The 25,602-nt window shown below is 41.6% G+C and overlaps 1 protein-coding gene across 1 annotated transcript in view; it reads right to left on the bottom strand.

Annotated features, from left to right (window-relative positions):
- The window catches only part of nrg2b (neuregulin 2b), a gene marked incomplete at both ends in the record, with an annotated part of 54,346 nt that overhangs the window by 26,566 nt on the left and 2,178 nt on the right, over nucleotides 1-25,602 (bottom strand). The window contains one exon of the mRNA XM_083980338.1: nucleotides 1,752-1,914. Within this exon, the coding sequence (XP_083836464.1) occupies nucleotides 1,752-1,914 (163 nt within the window). The remainder of the gene's footprint in view (nucleotides 1-1,751; nucleotides 1,915-25,602) is intronic.

Here is a 25,602-nt window from a genome sequence, read left to right as displayed (position 1 = left end):
TCATCTTAACACAACACTATGTAGAGGACATACAGTACAACAACGCAGAATCCACAGTTCATGTTCACTGTAATTCTTCACTGGTGTGAGTTAGCTATACTGAATATTTTGGTCCTGCAGGCACCTGTAGTTATTGCTGATGTTTTGTGCATTAACAGTGTTCAATAAACATGTTTATATTTTTTGTGAGTGCCAAACTGACTGTAGCCATCATACTGGTGAGAGTAAACACATTGTTTAAGAGTTAAAATATTTTTTCAAACTCAACATTATTTTTTATTTTTGATTGTTAAATGTAACTTGTGTGTGTGATTCTTCAGTGGTACAATAATTCATTTAGTTTGGGAGCGGCAGTGATTTGGGGCTGGTGATGGAGGTAGGGGAGGTTCTATTGAAAAAGATTATAAATCTATTTACAAAAATAAACGGTCGGAGATATTTTGGACATTACTGCACTGCTCGACCGTTTATTTTTGTAAAGAAATCATCACAACAAGGAAAAAGTGTTTGTTTCTGTGGCGGGGAGAAGGCGCTCTGCGATCGAATAGTAATGTCTTTCCAGGACGTTTCAGATTTCGGCTGTGAGGTGAGTGATTACATGCAAAAACACAAAGTTTATACTGTTTATACTCAGTATAACCGTACAGTTTATGAGTTCAGTGGTGTGTCATAAGGATTTGAGTCATGTACCATAGATATTTGATTGTTTTTTGAGTGTTTGTTGTGGTTGAAAAAATTGCCCCCATACTTTAGCGTTGTCGCTATCCCTAGCGCCGTCTAGCCATGGTGTAACTCCGGTTTGCCTGCATCAATTTTAGTTGCGTTTTTTGCTCCCCCCAACACCGGGTGACCATCAGGACAACGATTTAGGAATTGTCCTTTAACACTTTATTGGTCTCTAGCTTAACCTTACAGAAAAACCACATGAACTGCACATGTGATTCACATGTGAAATTTTTTGCACATGGGAATCATGATATTTGCACATGGGAAACATGATGTGGTTTGGCCCAATTTTATGTGAATTACATGTAAATTCCCATGAGAACCCATTTTCAACATGTGGTAACATGTTTTACACATGTGCTCTACATGGTTTTCTATCAAGGCTTAATCAGCATGCACATTCTCTTTTCTCTTTTCTTGCCATTTGTTTCAACAATCACACTAAAAAACACACAATATCTATTCAGAATTTGGCAATCCACACAAATTATTCCCGAGATGTTTCTTTTATTACCCAAAGGTATATTATTTGATTGACAACAAATTAACATATATAGTAATATGTGACCACACGTGTTACTATGTAGAGTATGTGAAGTTCATGTGTTCTTTCTGTTGTGCTTTTGCTGTTCTGTATGTTCACCTCCAAGCCAGCAACCAGACTCGTAGACTTCTAGAGGTGCTGTGTGTGATGCTGACTAATTTCCAGGTTTAGGACTCATTCCTGCAGCACTGTGCTCAAAGGTCATTTGATTAATTGTTGATGTAATATACTGATAATGTATCTGTAACTTGAAGGTTTACTTATTGTAGATTTATAGAAGTTTGGTAAACAGGGAGTAAAAGTTTTGCTTGCTAACAGCGGCTTCAGTCTGGGTACAGACAAGAGTAAAGTATCCTACGGAGCAGCACAACAGGAACCACTGCAGCATCTGTTTGAACACACTCATCTGTCTGGATCTCTAACATTTGGAAACTTCTGGTCCATGCAGTCGTGAGGCTGATCATCAGCCTGATAGACTCACTTGTTGGTCTTTATCTTGAGGTCTCTGCCTTTCTGAAGCTCGTGTCCATCTTTGTACCAGCGGAAGGAAGGGCTGGGATTCCCCGACGCCTCGCACTTCAAGTACAGCTTGTCCCCTTCCACCAGAGACTGGCCTCGCATCAGCCGCAGTTTAGGAGCAGAGGCTGGACAGAGAGAGAGAAAGACAGAGAAGGAGAGACAGAGAGACGGAGAGTCAGAGGGGAAGTGTGAGGAAGAGAGGAGAGAGAGAGAAAATAAAAGCTTGCGTTATTGAAATTTACATAAAACATTCAATTTGTCTATCAATTCAAAATGTGTGTGTGTATATGTGTGTGGCGGATTAAAATCCGTGAGGGTTCAGATGTCAGGGGTCAAAACCTGAGGCAGCAGGTCAAAGTTCACATGAGCGATAGCTAAAGAACGAAGGAAAATCAATAATATTTGACGTACATGCAGTGGTGTGAGTCCTGAAAAGCAAAGACAAACTGAAGCTTATGGAGAAAAAAATCTTGCCTCAAAAACTCTCTACAGTAGATTCTCACTAAGGAGCAATGTTTGTGTGTGTGTGTGTGTGTGTGTGTGTGTGTGTGTGTGTGTGTGTGTGTGTGTGTGTGTGTGTGTGTGTGTGTGTGTGTGTGTGTGTGTGCGCGCATGTGCTTCATCGGTCTCAGGAGAGTTTCACTCTCTCTCTTCTCTCCTTAAAAACTACAACAGACTGCATCACTGACACCAGCGTAGGCAACACACAGAGAAGCTAAAGCAAAGAGACAACTCAGCACCATTTACACACAAACGCACACACAGCCAGTGAAACACACATCACACACACACACACACACACACACACACACACACACACACACACACACACACACACACACACACACACACACGTCTACATGCACAATGTGGGCCTAACACACCCACATGGGCCTGCATACAAACACACACATACACTACAGTGTTGTAGTGATGAGATACGCTTGATCAGCTCCAGGACTGTTGTGTAGCCCACAGCTCCTCACAGCTCTGCTGCAGCTTCCACTTACTCCTGACATGTGTGCAGCACAAGTTGAGCTTCATGCATTTATATAAGACACTGTAGGTCTGTATGTGTGTGTGTGTGTTACTCTGCTGCAAGACTCAAACTCAAAAAACTACAATTTCAGATTTAGCAGGATGGTCATCTACGTCTCACACTGTAGAGTAGACAGCAAAAGAAATGACTGTGATAGATGTTAAAGTGATAATGAACTAAATTCAACCTGGATTATTACGTTTTTTCAGTGTCAGTGAAAAAGCCACTTTTTTTTTCCAGTGGTTCAACCAGGTGTGGTGTTGTGGTCATTGGTGGCTGTTTTCAACCAAACAATCAGACTTTGATATTTGGGATTACAAAGGGGACGTGTCTACTTTCTGGACCAGAGCCAGAGAAATGGAAACTGAAAGTTGGTCACATAAAAAAAAAAAACAGCATATCTCTACATCAAGCTTACAGTATGTATGCACACACGTTATCATCACATAATACACCCTCTGGATATATGAAGAAAAGTTTATATCAAACATGAAATGCCCTTATACTAAAATCACAATATGTACAGTATATTTTAATATACATTTTAATATCAATATATAAATTCATGAATATATATTTAAAGTCTATGTTTGTATAAGGAAATGGGTGCAGCCATACAGGTCATCATATGTCAACATAACTGCTCTCACTGTACGGATGTTTTTGACATGACAAATCCTCTGCTCTCTGTAGTGAGGGTTAGGGTTAGGGTTAGCAGCTGGCTGAAACCACCACTGCAGCCTCAGTGTTGAAAATGTTTTTGAATAAAAAATAAAAAATCAGTGAAAACCAATGGGCCAATGGGAGCGAAGCCCCACAGAAAGAGTACGACAGTCAGCAAATTGGAAAGAAAAAGTCAAACCCCCTATGAAGTACCCTCCAAACCGCTGGCAGTTATGTAAGTGGGATTTAGGTATGATTTTTAGACTTGCAACAGAACAAGCAGCACATCCTTAAATCCATTTCTCACATTTTCTGAGATTTAGTCTTGTCACAGACTCGACTGTTGATGTATAATTCCACGTCACACCAAAGTAAATCATCTCAACATCACCAGATGCTCTCTCTGTCTCTCTCTCTCTCTCCCTCTCTTGCTATGGCTCCTGGCTTATAATGAATTATACTGAAGAATAGCACCGAGTGTCACTGTCATCATATATTTTTTGGAATAATTTGCCTGCTATTTTAGTATTTTCTTGAATGAGACTCCAGATGCCACAGACTCAGTGAGGACTGAAGCCTCTGCTGAGTCTTTACTCCACTCAACCAGACTTGATCTCAGCTCGTGTTGACGGATGAGGCCGAACAAAGAGAAACGTGAGAGGGCTTCGTCTTCCAGCCGTGAAGCAGACTGGCTCTGAATTCACAATGTTACACAATCACAATTCACTAGTTGGTGCACTAACATCCAAACTTACGTTCATGACTTTAAAGCTGCAACAATCATTTTTTTTTTTTTACATTAAAGGGATAGTTCACCCAAAATTCAAATTTCACTCATTATCTGCTCACCCGCATGTCGACTAAGGGCTGGGAGAAGTTTCAGAGTCCTCCGTGCCTTCTCGGAGTTACAGGGGGGCTCAGCGCAGCACTGCATGTCCATATGACGGTTGCGAACGGGGCTCACTTTTCTTCGTCCAAAAAGACACACCAAAAAAACATCCAAATACCTCCATAGTGCTCGTCTGTAATGTCCCTCTTGTATTGAAGCCCCAACATGAGAAATTGTTCTGAAGAAAATTGAATAAGTATATGTTTTAAGCTTGTTTGTAGCGGAAGCTCCCAGTGTTGCTCTGCCAGAATCTCACACGATTTGCGGAGCCGTGAACTGGGTCTCAATGCAAATCGTGCGAGATTTGGACGGACCAGGAAGAGCAGTGCTGGGAGCTTCCGCTACAAACAAGCTTAAAACATATACTTATTTAATTTTTTTCGGAACAATTTCTCATATTGGGGCTTCAATACAAGAGGGACATTACGGACGAGCACTATGGAGGTATTTGGATGTTTTTTTTTGGTGTGTCTTTTTGGACGAAGAAAAGTGAGCTCCGTTTGCAACCGTCATATGGACATGCACTGCTGCGCCGAGCCCCCCTGTAACTCAGAGAAGGCACGGAGGACTCTGAAACTTCTCCCAGCCCTTAGTCAACATGAGGGTGAGTGGATAATGAGTGAAATTTGAATTTTGGGTGAACTATCCCTTTAATAATTATTCACATTTCTGGAAACAGCCTTCCCACATTCGCAGCCCCAGCTCTTTTTTTTCTAATGTCTTATGCAACTATTTCCGCCCCTTGCATTATGTTAACAACCACATACAAAACTATGAATGCCAGGTCAGACTGTTTGGAAAATGAGTGTCTTTGTCCATTCACAAGAAGTATAAACCTACACCTCTGCTTTTCAGTGCAGGTCGGACAACACGTCTTGCAAAATAGCAGCCTCCTGTAAACTGGAGCGTGCAGACGACATGTGAAAATGTCTCTGCTTTATGTTTCTTTACATCACATGTGACAGCTCACATCTATGGTAAATCCAATGTGGCATGAATGCAGCATTAAACCTATGAAGCTGAGCTGTTTCTAGGCAGTGCTGGCTGGAAGTCATTACAGGAAACATTTAGAGTGTAGCTCATATTTAAAACAAGGGCGAGTTACCAGGATCTTTTATTATTACGGCAAAAATGTGTAAAAACTCACCGATTTCCTCTCTTTAATCCGGTCATGACAAATTGTTTTCTGTAGGACAATGAGCAGCCTGCTCGCTGCTCTCATCCTGCATTTTGCTTTGGATATTTTGCAGGAGACAATGAGCAAATCATGGGAACTGTAATCTAATAACAATATGCCATATGTGGAAGAGAGATGAGATTTCATTGTGGGAGGGGCGACTTTAGGCCAATTCCAGCAGTACGGATTTGACATTTAGACTTACAATGACAAAATACCTCAGAGAATAATAATCTTTGTTTGTGTTGTGATTTTCAAAAGCAAGTTACAAACTGCTTCACAGCCAGTAAATACATTAGAAATAATCAAGAGTAAATTAACTAGAAATGCCACAAAACAAAAGGAAGGAAATATGGCAAGGAGACACAAATAACAGCAGGATCAAGTCAACATAAAACTCTCACAAAGATGCTGATTTTGTCTCCAACGCTTTGGCATCACTGGGAAAACACCCGTCATCTCAAACCCTGAATGAGTCGGGCTGCAGAACCACAGACTCACTCCACACAGATGCTACACTACAGTTCTTAACATATTTGTATCATTTCACTGTGGCAAAGCAGCACAAGGAGAAAAAAACAGACAGTGTGATAACTGTGACTTCTCCAAAAACCAGGGAGTTCATTTTAAATATGTGTGGGAGAAAGAGAGTGAGGTGTTAAAATGAAATTTAGGTCTCTGCAGATTGGAATATTTTTCCAAAGCTTGGCATAACGCAGACACGAGTAGGAGGTTAAGACACACCGGAGGAGAAGGCGAGGACAGCCAGTTTGTCCATACATACTGTTAAATAACAGTCAATCCTCTGTCAATCTATTAATCAATCCCTCCCAACTCCCTCGAATGATCAGTTTAATCACATTTGCAGGAGCAATGCACAGCTCGTCTTCCTCAGCACTGAGCTGTGAATGATGTCCACCTTAAAGGTTCATTGTAACATTTTGGGGAAATGCTCTTCTTCACCAGAGTCAGATGAAACCACTCTGTCTGTCCAGTGAGCCTCTGTTAGCCTAGCTTAGCAGCTTGAGTGACCAGTTTGGTTAAGTCCTAAGTTAAAAGATTAATGGAAACTGAGTCGAACTAAACAGCACATCTTTTACTGACTACAACATAGACCTTCCTTTAAAGCAGGGGTGTCAAACCCAGTTTAGTTAAGGGGCCACAAATAGCGCAATTTTATCTGAAGTGGGCCAGACCAGTAAAATAATAGTCTGTAAAAAAAAAAGAACTTTGAATATTTCCCTTTGTTTTAATACATTATGAAGATGTTTACAGTTAATGAACTACCGTACTTTTCGGACTATAAGCCGCTACTTTTTGCACCCGCCCCGGTGTCCCAGCTCACGTCTCTGCACACCGCAACACAAGCGCGCTCCATAACCCGTAATCTTTTGTTTATGACGGTTAAGACTACACAAACACAAACGCCTAACATCGTATATGTTACATTATTTTTCGCCAGCTTCGTTGTAAACAAATGCACATGGGCGAGAGGACCGTAACCAAAACAGCGGAAAACGAGTGGACTTGCATAGTTCCTCTTTCTGTGTAAATGTTACAACATGAAAACCTGCGGCTTATATTCGAGTGCGGCCTATATATAGGTACAAAATGTATTTTCTTTTCAAATTTAGCTGGTGCGGCTTATATTCAGGTGCGCTCAATAGTCCAAAAGTACAGTATTCTTTTACAAAACATTTATGAACAACCTGAAATTTCAAGATATGTGCAATTTAAAATTTTCACACTTGACAAATTCATCCTGAGGGCCGGATTGGACCCTCTGTCGGGCCAGTTTTGGCCTGTGGGACACCCCTGCTTTAGAGGAATAAACTCATTCATCTGCAGCACATTTTGTGATTAACAGTTGAAATGTCCTTTTATATCTGCAGCACTGTGGATTCAGCTAATTTCCTCTCAACCGTTCTCAAACAAACTGCGTGTGCAAACGCGCTGCATTTAACATGGAAGTGTATGGAGTGATACTGATACGTAATAAAAGATTAATAAAGTTATTAGACTTATTTCCTTATGATGTGGAGTAGTTCGACCTTGACATCTACAGTAATTGTGTTATCATTTTTCCCACTAATTACTAACTTTTCAGTGAAACTAAATCATATTTTTCATAAACATAATAAAAAACAGTAAAACACACTTGCAGAGTCATGACGTGCTGCTATCAAACAGATAGATCTGACTTTCTGTCAATATCTGTTCTTCCAACACAAAATCCTCTGAAGCAGCTGGAGTACGATTCATGTTTTAAAAGTTACATCTACAAACTGACAGCTGAGGTTTGTTTTAACGCGGTGTGAGATTGAAAAATTCAATGCTGACTTGAAGCACAAGACAGTCAGCGTTTTCTTTTTTTTCCCCAGATTTAACCCAAGCCACAATCTTTCCCTCAGTGTAACCCAAGATGAACCACACACACAAGACTTCAGTCTCTGGTGTCAAATTCATTTGTATTAAACGCCAACCACCCATCCTGAATACATCCCCACCACTGGGCCAGAGCTGGGGGGAGGGGGGCATTACCATTCAACCTAATCCAGGCAGCAGTTACATTTCCTGATGAAAGGCTGAACTGAAATGCTGAACTGAAAATGTCTGAACTCGTATCTTTTAATGTTTTCCGTCACTTCCTGAAGGACCGACAACAAAAATCAATTGAGCGGTGCCTCTGCTGACCATTCTTGCCACCATGACCCCCCTGCTCCTTGCACTTTTGTTTTAACCTCTATTGTACTATGGCCCTATTTATTGTAATGTAATATTGTAATGTATTTTGCATTTTATGAAATGCTGACGACGTGTGCTGCTGCCCTCTTGGCCAGGTCGCCCTTGAAAATGAGATCTTGATCTCAACGGGTCTTTTTTACCTGGTTAAATAAAGGCTAAATAAAAATAAAATGTAAGTGGCAAAGCAAATTAGTAGTGCATAACAACTTTCTTGTCTGTGATTGTTAGTTCAGATCCAACATGTTGAATAAAACTTGATATTTACTGTTGATGCTTGAGGTAGCTTAACTATTTCCTGCTGATAAAAAAAGTACCTGCACATTGGAATAACCGCTCCCTTTAATTCATAGCCGGTCTTATTGTAAGCCTTAGTAATACATCTTATTTTCTTAAAACAATTGGACATGATTATCCCATTTGTTTTCACTGCAAATTGACTTTGTAAAAACTAACTTCACAAATCAGACAAATAATTCTACTGGTATTTGGATGAGACCTTGAAACAAGATTATTTTAGCCAACTGGTGCATATGTTTTTCCTTCTTTTAAGAATAATAAAACCAATGTGGGACTATATTTTTGAGGGCAGCTCGACTTAACAGGCATCCATCTGGTGGGTCTAAGGTGAGACTGTCAGGCTTTGAAGCAGGTAAGTGAGGAGAGAATCCGCCTGCAGCAGCTGTGCGTGGTGAACCTGGTCACCGATGAGATCATCCCTCTCCTCAGGCAACATGGAGGGGTTTTTTTGGGCAGCATGGGAATGTTTGCAGTAAACCAGGCAGAAATCACCCTTCATGGATGTGACACCCGCATTTCATGAGTGTGACAGTGTCGGATTGATGAATTCCCACTCCGATTTTAAGTCGTTTTGAGCATTCGGCATAATTGCTGGGGTCACTTTGGATATTTGGATAAACATCCTTGTGAGTTTGTCCTTTACAGCGATTGATGCATTTAAACTAAAAGAGTCTATTGTTTGGTTACAGTATTTTAATCAGACATTGAAATACCTGCTGTTCATCATCAAAGACCTTCTGCTCTAAAGTGCATTCATGTTAAATAAAATAAAAAAGATGTTTGATCAATAAAAAACCTTCACTGATCTCTTTTTACTGTAGTTGTGATGATTAATTCATAAATGACAGGTACTGTAGGTTCTTGTGGTTGAATGTTTAACTGTGCACACTCATAGGTAGAAAAGGCTGTAAAACATATAAACAACCTTTCTGCTCACTCGACTGTTGCAGCTTGATGTTCCTAAACCAAATCACAAATGCTGAGGAGGAAGAATTTACTGTGAAGGGTTCTCCATTAAGTCTTAAAACCACTCTCTCTATGCCAGAAACACATTAGCACCTATAAGGTACATTAGGATGTTGGACAGATGATGTTTTAAATAAGTAATTCAATTGATATTTCCGTCCTATCTCATTGCCTAGACCTTCATTTCACCACATTAATTAGCAAAAACACATGTCCAAGACAGCACAAGGATCCCAGTGAGGTCCCAAGGCTCTTGTGTGTGTATTGAACACGACGTCTTATACACATCTGAGAATCTCCTACTTTAAGGAAAACATTATATTACACTAGACAGTAGATCTTTATCAAGAAGTGTTTTCATTAAAAACAGACCTATGTTAAAGGAAGCCATTCATGTAAATCTGAAGAATGAGGACTGACTAATCTATTGATTTGTAAACTGGATAAACAGTGGAGGCGGGTTGGGCTGGACTCATTGGGCAGAACACTGTACATGTGCACGATGCAGATTCAGACATTTGGAGATGATGAACGCTGGGACAAAACATCAGCAGCACACATCCTCAATAAAAAAACACAATATCAGCTCAATCCTTTACAAGACTGTCAAACCTGAGTCCATACTGCACTGAGATGACAGGAAATGTGGGCTACAAATGTAACATTTTGATTTATAATATAATTATAATAACCTTACAATAGTTTTGAAATCCAAAAAGGAAATGGTGCTATTTTTGTACCTATGAGTTTTTTTTACCTGTAAAACTATTAGTAAACACGCTGGAGAACATCCAAGTCAGATAATAAATCCTGTGGGTCCCGTCAAAAGCTCTTCTAAGATCTCAGAAAAAAAGCCTATTTTTGGCTGCACTGCTCGCTAACAAGTACAGAAAAAAATGTCATGATAAAACGGCAATAAATTTAAATTGACTTAATTTGGAAATGTTGTGTCTGAGGGTGAGGTTTAGTTTGATAAGGAGTTATTCTTTTGACTGCAAAAAGCAAAGCCTGCACAACAATCTTCAGTTATGCATAAAAAGAGACAGAAAGGGAGAGGGAGAGAGAGAGAGAGAGAGAGAGAGAGAGAGAGAGAGAGAGAGAGAGAGAGAGAGAGACTCTGAAATACAGTACATGTGCACAAACACAATTAGAGTAGATTCACACATCCCACACAGCACAAGCACCAAGCAAGCCATAACAAGTCTAATTCTGCAGCTGCAATTTACACACACACAGACACACACACACACTGAGATCTTCCACAGCACCGTGGATGTGTATGAGAACATGTGTGTGATGCACAGTACACGCATACACTTTATTGTCTGCACTGACGGATGTGTGTAATCCTGTACAGTGTGTGTGTGTATGTGTGTAAGTTGCTGATCCAAGCCTTCTGTATCACTGAGTGATGGGAGAACTCCTCAGTGAGCGCACGGAGGGAGGGAGGGAGGGAGGGAGGGAGGGAGGGAGAGGCACTAGTGGTGGTGGTGGTGGTGATGGTGGTCGGGGAGCCACAAATGGACAGCACTGTCTGGCCAATAGCCTGTGACCAGCCTGTTCCACTAGCCAATCACACGTGACCAGCGCTCCCATCAGCTGTCCATCAAGAGGTCCTTCTCTCAAGGTCAGCTGATGCTCCCTCCTCCCTCTCCCCTCTCTTTCCCTCCCTCTCTCTCTCTCTCTCTTTGTCCAGCAAAGCCGGCATCAACAAAATTGATCTAATTTCTTGCTAAGCATGATCCAATAACTGAGAGTGATATGGAAGCCAAACCAATTAGGTGTGTTCACAGACAGGTGCGGCAGCCTGGGAAGGCCTGGCCAGCAACATGCCTGCACACACACATGGCCTGAGAGTGTGTGAGTGTGAGTGTGAGAGTGTGTGAGTCAGCTGACAGACTAGTGAGACAGGGAGCAAAGAGCACAGTACATTCATAAATTGTACAATGACATGTGGTAAGGAAACTGCTCTGTGTGCGTGTATGTGTGTGTCATTTTCGCAGAATCTGCGAACATACTGTGTGTATTACATTGGTTGTATGTATTGTGTGTGTGTGTGTGTTTGCCTGCATGTGTGTGTGTGTGTGTGTGTGTGTGTGTGTGTGTGTGTGTGTATGTGTGTGTGTGTGAGAGAGTGTGCCTGCGTGTGTGTTCATGTATAAAAGGGAGAAGCTCCTTCTATCTCATTCTCCGATCAGTGTGATTTCTGCAGCGCACAGCTGTCACCATGGAAACCAGGGAGGGAGCAGGAGATAGAGAGAGAGAGAGGGAGGATGTAAGGCAGAAAGAAAGGGAGAAAATAAGATTGAGAAAGAGTAGGAGAGAGAAAGAGGGAGAGAGAGGGAAAAGAGAGAGAAAGAGATGAGCGTTGGTTGTTGAATGATAGCAGCCACAACAGGCCTTCATGCAGCATCACCCAGCTAACCTCTGCACAGCAGCAATAACAAGCCCAGGGCAACCCGTGTGTGTGTGTGTGTGTGTGTGTGTGTGTGTGTGTGTGTGTGTGTGTGTGTGTGTGTGTGTGTGTGTGTGTGTGTGTGTGTGTGTGTGTGTGTGTGTCACATACACAGTTGATAAAGAAAATGATTCTGTGTGTGTGGTTGCAAGAGTGAATCTCAATAAATCGCTCCCTTCCCTTTTTGTTTTTTTGTTGTCGTACACATGCACACACACACACGCTGACTTGACCTTGTCTGTCATCACTGGTGTTGTGCGTTTGTCTATTGGCTGCAGTGAGATCTATTTAAGTATAAATACACCCCTCAGATTCAAAAGAAATCAGGTGTCTTTCAAAGACACAGAGAGAGAGAGAGAGAGAGAGAGAGAGAGGCTGTCTTCCGCTCTAAATGTACAGTCGAGCCTTTTGTAAGATATAAAGGGAAGGGAGTGGGTGTGAGAAAGTCAGAGAGAGGGAGATGGTTTGACTGAGAGAAGTGAAGAAATGGAGGAAGAACAGAAACTGACCATGGTTAGACAGATACAGACAGATATACAGATAGATATACAGATAGATAGATAGATAGATAGATAGATAGATAGATAGATAGATAGATAGATAGATAGATAGATAGATAGATAGATAGATAGATAGATAGATAGATAGATAGATAGATAGATAGATAGATAGGTGGAGAGGATGTGCAGAGTTGGTAATGAATAGTTAATGAAGGGCTTGCGGGCAGAACGGTGGGGAAAAGCTATTCTCTCTGTCTCTCCTTTCTCCTCCTCCTCTTCTTTTTCTTTCTCAAGGCTGGGAGTCGTGTGCAAGTCATTCTGCTCCCCACCTGTCCTTCATTTATCTTTTTTCCTTTTCTCTCTCTCTCTCTTCCTGCCCCCCACCCCTTCTCTCCTCTCTCTCACCTCTCCCCACCCCTCATCCATCCATCTTCCTTCCTCTTTTTCTCTCTCACCTCTGCCTCCTTTTCCTGTTTTCATCCATCCTGCTCTCTCGCCTCTCCTGCCTCCATTTCTTATCCTCCACCCCTCACCCCACCATTTCTCACCTCTCATCTCTCCCATCAGCCTCACCCCCTCAACGCGCACACACACCATTAACAGCAGCCTTGTAAAGCAGACTAACAGACACTATTCTCCTGATAAGGGGATTGAGGCATTGATCACCACCGCCCTCCATGAGGAGCTAAAGATCCTATAGAAGGCAGAAAGATACCCCTCTGCCCCTCTGAGAGGTCAGACTGCCGGGAGAAGATGCCCTCCTGCAGCTTTCAAAGACAAATAAACAATGATGGGATTTCATTCTTGTGGTGTACACCAAGGTTCAGTCCATGGCCTCATTTATTTATGTCCATACGCTGCCATTTGTAAATACACTACCAGTCTCCAAGTTACCAGGATATGGGTTATTCTACCTGATTTTAGACAGGAAGTGAATTATTGCGAATTTTCGTTAAATGACAAAAAAAAAAAAAACTATTGTTGGACATTTTAAACGATACCAGTCCAGTATGAGGATGACATGATAATGCATGTTTAAGATGGCTCTGCTGTAGCAAGTTCAACGCCAATAAAGATAATTAATTTGCTGGTTCATTCATTAAGCCCATAAATGTGTGTGGGGCACGTATGGAACTGCAGTGCTTTCAGTGGACTTTTTAATGCTTACTGTGCAATCGTAAACCTCTCAGCAAGGTTCACACACAGTCATATGGAGCAGAGGTCGGTATAAGTAAGTTTGGCCACGGGCCAATAATTTTCTAATTAATTAGATGGTGGAGCAGGAACGCAATCAAAGGCTAATTTAAGGAATTGATTGATAAAAAATGTAAGTGGAATTTGCTTTTGTTATTGTTCACGTGTGGCACCATGGCCCACAGTCACACGAGTCTGATTGATTTACTGTGCTTGTGTTTTTTTTTCTTTCTTTCTCCATACCACACACTGTGTGGTGGCTGTTTCAGAGCCTCCTGAAAGTCAAGTGCGAGCCAAATGCTGTGAATGTGTCTATAAAAGTGTTCTCTGCCATTTTTACATGACAAAGTCAAGTTATTGGTAAAACCCAGCTAGTGAAAAGTTGTTCTGGGAGAGCTTTGACTAGTCTGATGAAATAACAGTGACGACTTGGCAGCTACAAATCTTTCTGTCTGTGTTACAAACTAGAGTTGTGAGGAGTTGCGTTATGGGATTACTTTTAAGCATATTACATATTTACTTGTTATAAATGTTATAGACATATAGTATAATATAGACATTGACTGGTCCAGAAGCATACGTGAGATGAAGTAAAGGAATAAATCATTTAAATGATAATTCATGGAACTGTCTCATGGTTACACCACTTGAATATTCAAGGTTTCTCTTTTCTGGTGGCATCATGATGAAAATGAAACATCAACAATACAACATTGAACAAGGACAAGATGTCAAGACAACAACCTCCGGGCTAAAATGGAGACAATCAAGAGCATCAGGAAACTAACCCCTGAAAAGATAAAGAAATATTTCAGAGAGGAAATAGTTAGAGTTGAGAGAAACAGAGATCAAGTGCAAAACTAGTCAGGAAGAGCTTCAAGAGAGAAAGAAAGAGAGAAAACAGATAAAGAAAGTGAGGGATTGAAAAGGCAGAAAGAGTTGAGGGGGAGGCCAAACAGAGAGAGGAGGTGAAGAGGAGGGCAAATAAGTGAAAGGCCCTGGAGAAACAAAAACAAAAGAAACTGAAGAAAGATGCTTCAATGGAAGAAGGTGATGAAGGCGGAGGAGGAGCCCATCACCACCAGACCCAGATTCACACTGTCTGATCTGAAAAAGGAGCATCAGAGGAGTCAGGAGGAGTCTGAGGAGCGGAAGTCAAACCGGCTTTAAGTGCCTGACCTCTGAGCTGAGGAGCCAGGAGCAGAGGAAAAGAAAAACTCTGATTAACAACTGGGTTGGAGATAAACACAGGGAGGCTGTCCAAGAGAAGCTCCACCTACCAACTCCACCTGCCAGCCCTCCTCTGGAAAAACAAGCATCAAGTTCTCTCATTATACGCACTAATTACTCATTTTAATTCTGCATATTTTCCTACACTCGTTGCCTTTTTCTCTCCGATAAAAAAGAATCAACACTGAAATCGTCAGAGGGCTTGCAGAGGATGCAGGAGAAGCTGAGGTTTGGTCTTGGTTTAGCAAAGAGCCAGGGTCAGATGGAGAGGCAGAGGGAGGCTCAAAGAGCAACGTGGAAAGGACAAGCAACTGAAACCATTTGCAAGTCCAGAAACACCATGCTCAAAAAGTCTTTCTGAATAGCGCTGATCCTCCTCAAACCCACAGCTACCATCACCTGTATCAGTCTCATTATTAGTGTTATTAGTCTCATATTGTAAACTTGCCTTGTGCTTTGCAAACTGGGGACTAGAGCTAGCTATTCAAAGACAAGAGACAAGAGGCTAGAGGTAACAAAATGTCCTGTCACCACTGAGCTCAGTGCACATTTACTCCACTCTGACTCATAAATGTGTGTTGCCTCTGACATGTGGGACTGAAAGCAGACTTCTCTGTCAGGGAAGCAAAATTCATACATTTCAAGTTGTGCAGGTTATACACTGGTTGACAGGAGTTAAAGCTGACCTCCAGCATGTCACAGAGCAGGGTCAAAGTTATTTTGCAAGTCACAGCTAAGCCTGCAGCCTTACATACTGTATGAAGTCACTGCCCAAAGACCAGAGCAAGTTGTAAAAATTTGTGTTTTGAGTGCGACACATTGCACCTCCGTCCTCCATACCATCTGCATTGGAAGGTAGGAAATCCACTGTATTTAATATTTTCATAATCACTAGGTGTTGGTCAAAATGTATCATCTGAATTTCCTCATTTTGTTCTTAAGTGTTGTTCTCTGGACTCTTGGTGTTGCATCTTTGCTGTTGCAAAAAGTAAGTGACTTTTTATGCATGAAATGTTAGATTTCAATCTATTGGCACTATAGCTTGTCTTTTTTTTTGGGGGGGGGGGGGGGGGGGGGCTTTAGTTCCTATTTCATTGGGTTGCCAATGATGGGATGGGGGAATTGAAGTGTAGTGGTTTAGGAAAAAAATGCAACAAAGGTCACATGAAAATAAAACAGAGATTTTACAGTTCATGCTCCGTGCTGTTAACCTTTATGCTATCAGGACAGTTTGCTTGTGTGTGTGTGTTTTACCTTCTTTGTCTGCATGGACATACTGAACAGTGCAAAGACGAAGCTATTGTTTACAGTTGGAAGGTAAATGCTCTACGTACGGTAGGAATGTTTGACCTAGACACATTTCCAGTTTGCTTTCTAGTTCACTGGGGCAGAAACAAATCCTAAAAAAATTAATGTCTCACCAGCCTCTTGGCCTTTTCTTTGACTGGCACTACTGTGCACTGAAGTCCCACTGGCTTTTCCATATCCACTCAAATGAACGCAGTGCACTGACAAAGGTTTATTGAGGATTAAATCTGCACTTGGCAACTTTGCATGTTGGCAGCACCAAATAGCAGCAACAGGACCCAGTTTGTAATGTTTGAAGCTGAATTCCCAGAAATCCTGTAATGTAACCTCAGCTAAGTGATCGCTGCATGAGCCTTTACCAGCCGGTCAGCCTGTGATGCTTTACACCAAAGAATCAAGCGCAGCACAAGATTTATTGTGCCTGAGCCCAACTTTCATTGAACAGAGTGCTCATTTACTGCTGCTGAAGAGACACTTTGTATCTCACTCTAATGCTGTGTTTTGTTATTTCCAATTGGTTAATAAGAAACTGTGCGTGTTTCATTGTAGCAAATAAGAGAGTGGGCTGTGATTTGGGCTGATATAAAGTTGTATGATGTTGTCCTGGTTTAAAACAGAGTAAAACATCGAAGAAAAGGAGTTATTTGACTTCTGACTTCCTCTCGACCCTGGTCAGAGGAAATTGGGGGTGTTTCAATTGTTAGCTAGTGTAACATTAATTAAAATTATCAGCTTTCAGTAATAATTCATGAAACTCCGAATGATATGGGGAACAAGAGAACAAATGATTGTACTCTCCGTCTCAACCTTCCTATTTCAGTCGAACACAGCTTATCTTAGACGACTCAGGCTTATTTCGCAATGTGATTATTTTTACAGATAATATAAATACTGATGAGCCGTGGAGTCAAAGAGAAGACGCACAAATCCATACTCAACAGCTGAAATGTATGCACTGGTTTCCAGGTGACACCTGGCAGATAAATGGATGACAGTAATGAAGATGGACAGTAGACCTTGGTGAATGAGGTTAATGAAGGTATTGACATCCTGGACCACTGAGAGGAAGGACTATAACCCTGGAAACAGCAGAAGAAACTGTCACATGCATGATAAGCTATTTTACCTTCTTTCTACATGTTATAATGTTGCACAATTATGCAGAGTGTTTGAAACATGTTAACTCTACTAAAGGATAAGTCAGGTGATATTTAATATATTACCAAATCCACTGAAAAGAATAAAACTCCTGATCAACATTATGCCAGTGTAGCCTACTTTAAAAGATATGAAAAACAGTAAGACACAGCATTACACCACCTGGCATCTTCATTGCAAATGTGTGACGGTGTATTTTGAGTGGATCTCACTGCCAGAAATACTCTAGACTCTACTTGTTACAAAAACAAAGTTGTTTCCGGAAATTATTGAAAACCTTCTTTTTTCTTTTTCTTTTTAATGAACCTGTCTAGTTGTGAGGTCTTTAAAGATCTACATCTTCAGTAGGAACCAATAGGCTCATGGCTGAGTGCTGCATACACTTTAGAGGAAATGGAAAGTACTGACAGATGGAGTGATGCATTCTGGTCATTTGGGTCTTTTCCGTGGGATTTGTTGAGAATAAAAATATTAAAAGAATAACCTGCCATATCCTTGAAAGAATCAGGTGTTATGTCTTTCTTGCTTTGGGCTAAAACGGCAGCGATCTTTTACGACGAAGCCAAACATTCAACATGGATATCTGATTAACATTAATAGCAACATAACATCCTCTAATGTCGCTATTTTGTTCACATTGCTTTTGACTTGAGTGTGATGGTTTTGGTACTACCGATGCATCTGCTGTGCAGCATCAAATCCACAGTATTTTACCTTGGTGAAAATAGAAATGAGACAAAATAAATCTTGAGAGTTGTTGAAACTGCAACATAATTGACCAACTAAGAAAAAACGTAATATCTTGAAGTAGGTTGACAAGGGAGGGTGAAATATCATTTCATGAGTTAGAATCAATTCATGTTTTACCAACATCTTCTCCATTAATGAGCACAATGATCCTTCTAAAGGAAAATCCACTTCTCAAAGGCAAACACATACTACTGCTGTACGTGCTCACACTGAGGCATAAAAAGATGCCAGGAGGACAAACATACTGTATCACATGTACAATACTATCAGCCACAAAGCTATAATAGTTCAAAGATAACATCTAGACAGGCTGAGGAGGACATCTGGAAGACAGATGAAGATACTCTACTTGTCACCATCAAAGATCCCCACAACAAAGCGAGATAAAGATAGCCCACCTTTCTGAGCCAAAGATAGCCTCCTATATAGAACCAAAGGGATGTTTTAACCCTTTTCTTGCCCAGAAAGTCTGTGCAGAGCATTTCTCTCTGTTTCTCTGTTGCTCATGTTTGTACGAATGTCGATTATAATGGCCACACTCTTGTTCTGATCATAACCTGTGACACAGATTTATATGCCTTGATCAAAAGCACTGAGGAGGTTAGAGCGAGAGTCGCTCCTGTTCATGAAGTGTTACCTATAGTGACGGCTGAAAATGTCATTTTACAACTTCATGAATATCAGGCGTTTGCTGACTGCATGCCAAACCCTTACAGTCTGGCACAGCAGGGCTACTTAAGGAGAAGAATGCCAAAGATTGAAAATGGCTTTCCAAGAAAAGAGTAGCACAGTCCTCAGATTTATTGAAACAGTGTAAACTTGAAATATTTTGATGTTTTATCTGGGGTACCAACAGACAGGTTCTTGGCATAAACATTTCCAATTATTCAATTCTGAATGTGATGTCTAATCTAATTCTGTGTAAAAAATAATCTGGACCGAGGAACAGAGAGCGCATCGTCCAAATCCATCCTGTCTGAAACAGGCACTTTGCTGATGCAGTGAGGAGGGTGTGTGCAGCAGCAGCCGCATGAGTGTGTGGGTGGTGTGTGCTGTACATCTGCATGTGTTCGTTTGTGTGTTTCTGATCGTGCATATGTGTGAGTGTATGTGTGTGTGTAAGCAGGGTTATACAAAGACCTTTCTCATTCACAAACCGAGCCATGTGGCACTGGGCTGGTCCCTTTAAGAGGCATGTGTCTAAGTTTTCTACTAAGGCTGACTGCTGGAAAAGATGAGTGCTGATACATTATTCACAAGGAAGGATACACACACACACACACACACACACAAGCGCACACACTCACACACGCTACATAAGTGAAGGACATGTACTAGAGTCAGGCAGTCGTGAGTGAGCTGAGGCACAGAGAGGTGCGCTAATACACACACATGTTGACAAGCAAAGTTGATCAGTATGATGTCAGGAGAACATAAATGAGCAAAGACATCCTCGCTCATCTTCCCTCCCTCCCCACACACACACACACACACACACACATAGATGCAGGCAGCAGAGGGGAGAAATCCTCAGCCTTCTGTTATTCAGTGTGCATAATTTATAGCAGCCCCAGATCTCCCTGCTAATGACAGCACACTGGGGCATCTGCAGCACAGCAGCAACAGCAACAGCTAACTGGCATGGCTCTGCCTCTGTGTGTGTGTGTGTGTGTGTGTGTGTGTGTGTGTGTGTGTGTGTGTGTGTGTGTGTGTGTGTGTGTGTGTGTGTGTGTGTGTGTGTGTGTGTGTGTGTGTGTGTGTGTGTGTGTGTGTACAGAGGTATAATGCTCTGTTGAGACAAGGACAGTGAGAAAGACAGAAGGAGAGAGGAACAAGAGAAAGAGACACACAGAGGGTGTCTGAAATAGACACAGATAACGCAACAAAGAGGGGAAAAGGATGAGACAGACAAGTGAGAGACCAACACACACACACACACACACACACACACACACACACACACACACACACACGGTCTTGTCAAGTCACCAATTCGACTGGTGAATCTCCCTGGGTGAACATTCATGCTAACGTACAGTATGTATGTACAGTCTGAGCTCCACCTTTACTCCCTCTTAAGGTGGAATACATCTCAGTTAAGAATTCACACAGTCTTGTTCCCAGTAAAAACCGTGAGCACATGATTCACATGCACTAAGAAGCCGGAAAACCTACAACCCAGATTTTATTAGGTCCCTGCGAACACTTCTCTCCCGTCGCAGGCTAATGGAGACGATCGTTCACTACAGACCTGAACGTGGTGGCACCACAGAAAGCCATAATGAACGAGTAAATTCACTGGGATTGGTTTAACGACTTGTTCAAGGGTGTGGCCTTGGATACGTTTCCTGTTGTTTTGATGTGCTGGCCCAGAGCAAAAATCTCCTAATTCTGGGATTTGGAGATCAATGCCACAGTGGTTCTGCCCTCCAGCTGCTGTACACACTGAAGTGAGCCTGAGCTGAGAGACAGCAGTGCATGCTAGCTCTAACAAATTATACTGCTGCTCATAAGGTGCTAATGTTAGACACACGTGCAAATAGTCTTTTAAGAGCAGGTCAGGCAGTCAGCGTGGTCTAACATGCATGCACACAGCTCACAATCAGTCTTTAAGAGTCTTTAAGAGTAGGCTACTACACAGAGCACAAAGCACATACATTATAGCTTGAGGAAAAGAAAAGCCATAACTGTTGGCTTATCACTGGAGAAGGTGAGATTACAGTAATGGTCATTTTAAAGTATAGCTCCATATTTTAGTGAATATATTTGTTTGTTCCAACAATGAGATTGATCAGTCTAATGTTTGCATGTGAAGACCAGAGCTCAGGTCAAGGCACAGTTAGCCTAGCTTAGCATAAAGACTAGAAATGGGGACAACAGTGGGTCTTATTCCAAAAAATATGCATAGCCACACCTCTAAAGTTCTCAGAGCAATAAAACATATCAAAAAGATCTATCATGAAAAACAATGCCCAGTATAGTATCAACTCTAGCACAGGCTGCCACATACAGTCTGAGAGCACAGGTTGAACAGACAAACTCACAAACTTCTGCTCCAGCACATAGCTCCCCAACACCACAAGCATTACAGTTTTGTGTATGTATGGGTTAAACACAGGAGATGCAGTCGTCTGCTGAATTTTGACCTTCACCAGATGTAAAATGTGTGTTCTTGACAGAGGTGGGTAGTAACGCGCTACATTTACTCAGTTACATTTACTTGAGTAACTTTTTGGATAAATTGTACTTCTAAGAGTAGTTTCAATGCAGCATACTTGTTACTTTTACTTGAGTATATTTCTTCAGAAGAAGCGGTACTTTTACTCCGTTACATTGAGCTTCATTCCGGTCGCTACTCGCTACTTTTTCTTATTGATCCAATGTGCGATCTGTTTGTTTAATGGAGATACTTCCGAGCCTCTGTCACATGACTGCGTTTCACCAATCAGATGTAGCCACTCGCGACGTTTGCCTTCTTTTAACCAATCCTGTCTGATTGTCAGTCACATGACTGCACACAAAATCTCTGCGGTAAACAGGACGGCCACTCCGCCTCGAATTTGAGAAACTGCGGCTAGTAACTGATTAGGAGACCGCCTTGGTATGTCGTGGATATAGTGGATAATGTATGTGAAGGTTCTCAGTCATCCAGGTCATCTTATTCTTCTTCCTCCCTAGGAAGTTTAAACCCCATACACACCTGGAGACATGTGACTCCTAGTCACATGACCACCTCTCCAGTTTCGGGGGTGTGGTCATGTGACTTTGGTTTCACTAGAAACCAATCATAGGACCCCCCCCACACACACACACACACACACACACACACAGTCACAGATAGACACACAGACAGCACACCCACACAAAGAGCTTATGGACAGTTCATAGATAGGCCTATGTAAGTTATTGTGGCTGAATTTGTCTTCATTTATGTTACTTTGTAAAAAAAAAAAAAAAAAATGTTATTTAGGCTTTTGTCTTAGTTGTTAAATGTTGTTCTTTGGCAATATCTGGATTTTTTCATTGCTATTATATCTTTGTGTATTTGATTAGGCCTACATTTACGCGCTGATCATTAAACGAACAAATCAGAGGTTACTCAGCAGTTACTCAGTACTTGAGTAGCTTTTTCACCATGTACTTTCTACTCTTACTCAAGTAAATGTTTGAATGGCTACTTTTTACTTTTACTTGAGTAACATTATTCTAAAGTAACTATACTCTTACTTGAGTACATTTTTTGGCTACTCTACCCACCTCTGGTTCTTGAACTCTTGACATCAAGCTATCACTTCCCCAAAGCCTTCAGTCTTTCTGCTGAGCTAGGCTAACCATCTTACGCAGTTCGCCTGCAGCCAGGTAGAAGATTGATGCTGATCTTCCAAACTCACTTGGGAGAAGAAAAAAAAAATCTAAACTAATGTAATAAGCATATTCTTGAAAATGTTGAACTGTTCTTATAATGCTGCTAAACAAACCTGCACTAAAAGCCAGGCCATTTAAGCTGGAGGAAGGTAACACTGCAGTATTTTACAGAATAGCAGTGAATTCATTTTAGACACATTCTATGCACAATAAAACTGTCCCTGAATTCAATGAGGTGAAAAAAGGACCAGGCTATTACTGGACGTTTTACAGTGTGCATTATTGCAGCATCTATTCGTAATCTCAAAGCTAAAGATCTCTCCCTCCCTCTCTCTATCTCTCTCTCTTTGTTTCTCTCCTCCTCTGTGTGGCTGACTGACAGGAGGCCAAGCATAAGCTGAACCACTCATTCCAGCTACAGTCAGCTACAGCAGGACAGAAAGAGAGAGACGGAGGGAGGGAGAGGAGGAGGAGGGAAGGAGGGAGGGAGGCAGAGAGCAGGAGAGTTGAGGTATGCAGCACTAGATACAGCATCAGTGACAGGAGCATGTTTGGGCATCAGATAAAGCTATTTTAGGAAGAAACTGTCAATGTATCTCAAAAGGCATGCCAACAGCAATGATCAGAGAAGACCTACATTACACTTCAGTCTGCCTGGGATGGAAGATACTGTAGGGTTGGTTTTGTACTTTTTAACAGGGGAGAGCAAGCAGTACACGCACTGAAGTTATTTTCACAGAGTAAAACAGAGAGGGAGTTGAGAGGCAGAGCGGTGAAGGCCAGCTGAGCTCGGTGCAGCTTCAGCTGTTCAGGACAGAACAAAGGTTGGTTAGCAACAACACTCAACTCCTGCAGCCTTGGTTTAAATATTTCCACTCCTCTCCTCTACTTTGCTAAACGCTGATGTTTCTGAGATGCATGGACTGCTGTGGTCAGAGGAGTGGGCTGGGGGATGAGGTGGGGAAGGAGGAAAGGTTATTGGAGTAGCAGTGGTAGACTCAATAACATCAACAGGAAGAGGGAACCTGGCCACTCTCACCATTTAATCAACACTGGCTCTGCTTTTGGAAGATGGAGAATAGCTCTCTGCTATCTTTTATAGGACAAAAAAGATTTACTGTCTCGTAATTTTCGCTCACAGCGAGGGGTCTGTGCTCCTAACACTGCACAACTGTAGCTTTCTGTAAATATCAACACTGGCAGAAGGTCTGGATTAAAGCTCAAGACAGTCGCAGAATAGCCAGTTGTCAGATATTAGCTCAGCATTTGCAGTGCATCATTGTCTGTGTGTGAACAAACCTGATGTCATATGGTCCGGAAATACAAAGAACAGATTTAGCGCTAAAACTCAGAGTCCGTCAAACTGATACTGAAACTAACAGCTTCTCTTATGTTGGCTTTTAACTAATTGATACAAATAATGTTAGTCATCAAGTAAAATTGATCAATAGAAGTGTATTATTATAGGTGTGGTAGTCTTCTGATTGTGTCCTGAGAGCTTCTGCACTTGTCTTTATACATTTGCCAGAGAGTCACGTGAATACTCATTGTTGAATAAAGTCAGATATGTGTATTAATTGTGTATTAATTGTAATGTATTATTATACATCTACCTTTCATCATTCATTCACAAACATTATACACAAATGCTCTCTTTTTCGTGGGTTGTCAGTGTGTGGTATAGGGCACCGATTTACCTCCACCCCATCGATACACACCACAACAGCATAAAACAACATTCAAATAATATATTGGTGCTTGGACAAATGATAAAAACTGTAAAACTAAACTGTGAGCTATAGACTCTCTCATCTTTCAACGTGTATGTTCAGCACAACCCAAACGCAGCTTTGTGCAGTGTTATATTGAAGAAATAGATCAGATATTGACAGCTGAACCCGAGGGCTCTGCAGGAGTACGGCCCTGATGACAGAAATTGTTAGGGGTGTGTGCAGAAGAGGGCCTTCCAACAGTCCGGCTGTGATTGGTTGGCTGTGTTTAGACTTGGTTTTGATTGGTTAGGTTCAGGGTGTGTGTCTGCTGACACACCCCTTACTAACCCATCTAAGAGCTGCTGCAGTTACTTCTGTCTCAAATTAAACTCTTCTGCAGCGCCCTGTCATGCGAGTCTGTTTGTCTGTCTCGACCGTCACTGGCTTCTCTGACAATAGTGGATCTACCCAATGAGAAGAGCCGGTCAGTGAGTTACAGCTGGGCGGGGGGTAATCCTGGCCAATAAACAGACATGAGCATTTTACACAGGGGGATTATTTTACAACACTTAAAGCAATGTGTTTGAGATGCACTAAACATACAAGTAAACACATAAAGCTGCATTTCTTCTGCACTGTTATAATATTTTGATGTCATTTGGTCTCTCTTCTACTGAATTTCACTATAGCACAACTGAGTACAAACATTTTCATAAAACATTCAAGACTCCTAGGCACAATTAATTTAAAAATAATAATAATACATTTTAGGTTAAGTGTTCATTTTAATGCCATGACATGGATGTGGACTTCCATGACAGACGCTGGTTTTATGATGATGCTGTGGATATTTCAGATGCTTCATGCTGTCACATTACATCTACTGTACTGAACAGTGCCAACACAAACCCTGACGTGTCTAATTAAGAAGTGTTTCTCCCTGCATCTCCAGCTTTTGGTGAGTGTGTCTCTGTGAATATGTGTGTGTTCTTATGTCCCAGTGGGGACATGCACACTAACCCATGGGGACTGGTGAATGTGGGAACTAAAATTGAGGTCCTCAAAGATAGAGCCTGTTTAGCCTGATAGAGCTTGGCTTTAGGGTTAGGGCTGGGTCATGGGTTAGGTTTAGCTTTACAATAGCTGGGATGTAAAGATTAAGTTAAGGGTCTAGTGCCAGGTTTACCCACAGGGATAGTTGAAAAAGCCTCTGTGCGTGTGCGTTTGTGTGTGTTGTGCACGTATGTGGGTGAATCAGACAAGAAGTGGGTATCTCTGCCACTGAGCTTATCCCAGCCTGGAAAATGTGTTTTACACCGTAGCCTGATTGCAACAGCACTGTCATGAATAAATGACTTGATAATT

This window comes from Trachurus trachurus, assembly GCF_905171665.1.
Source record: "Trachurus trachurus genome assembly, chromosome: 10".
Lineage (NCBI taxonomy): Eukaryota > Metazoa > Chordata > Actinopteri > Carangiformes > Carangidae > Trachurus > Trachurus trachurus.
The sequence above is the reverse complement of the archived record's forward strand: the minus strand, read 5'-3'. Positions and strand labels throughout refer to the sequence as shown.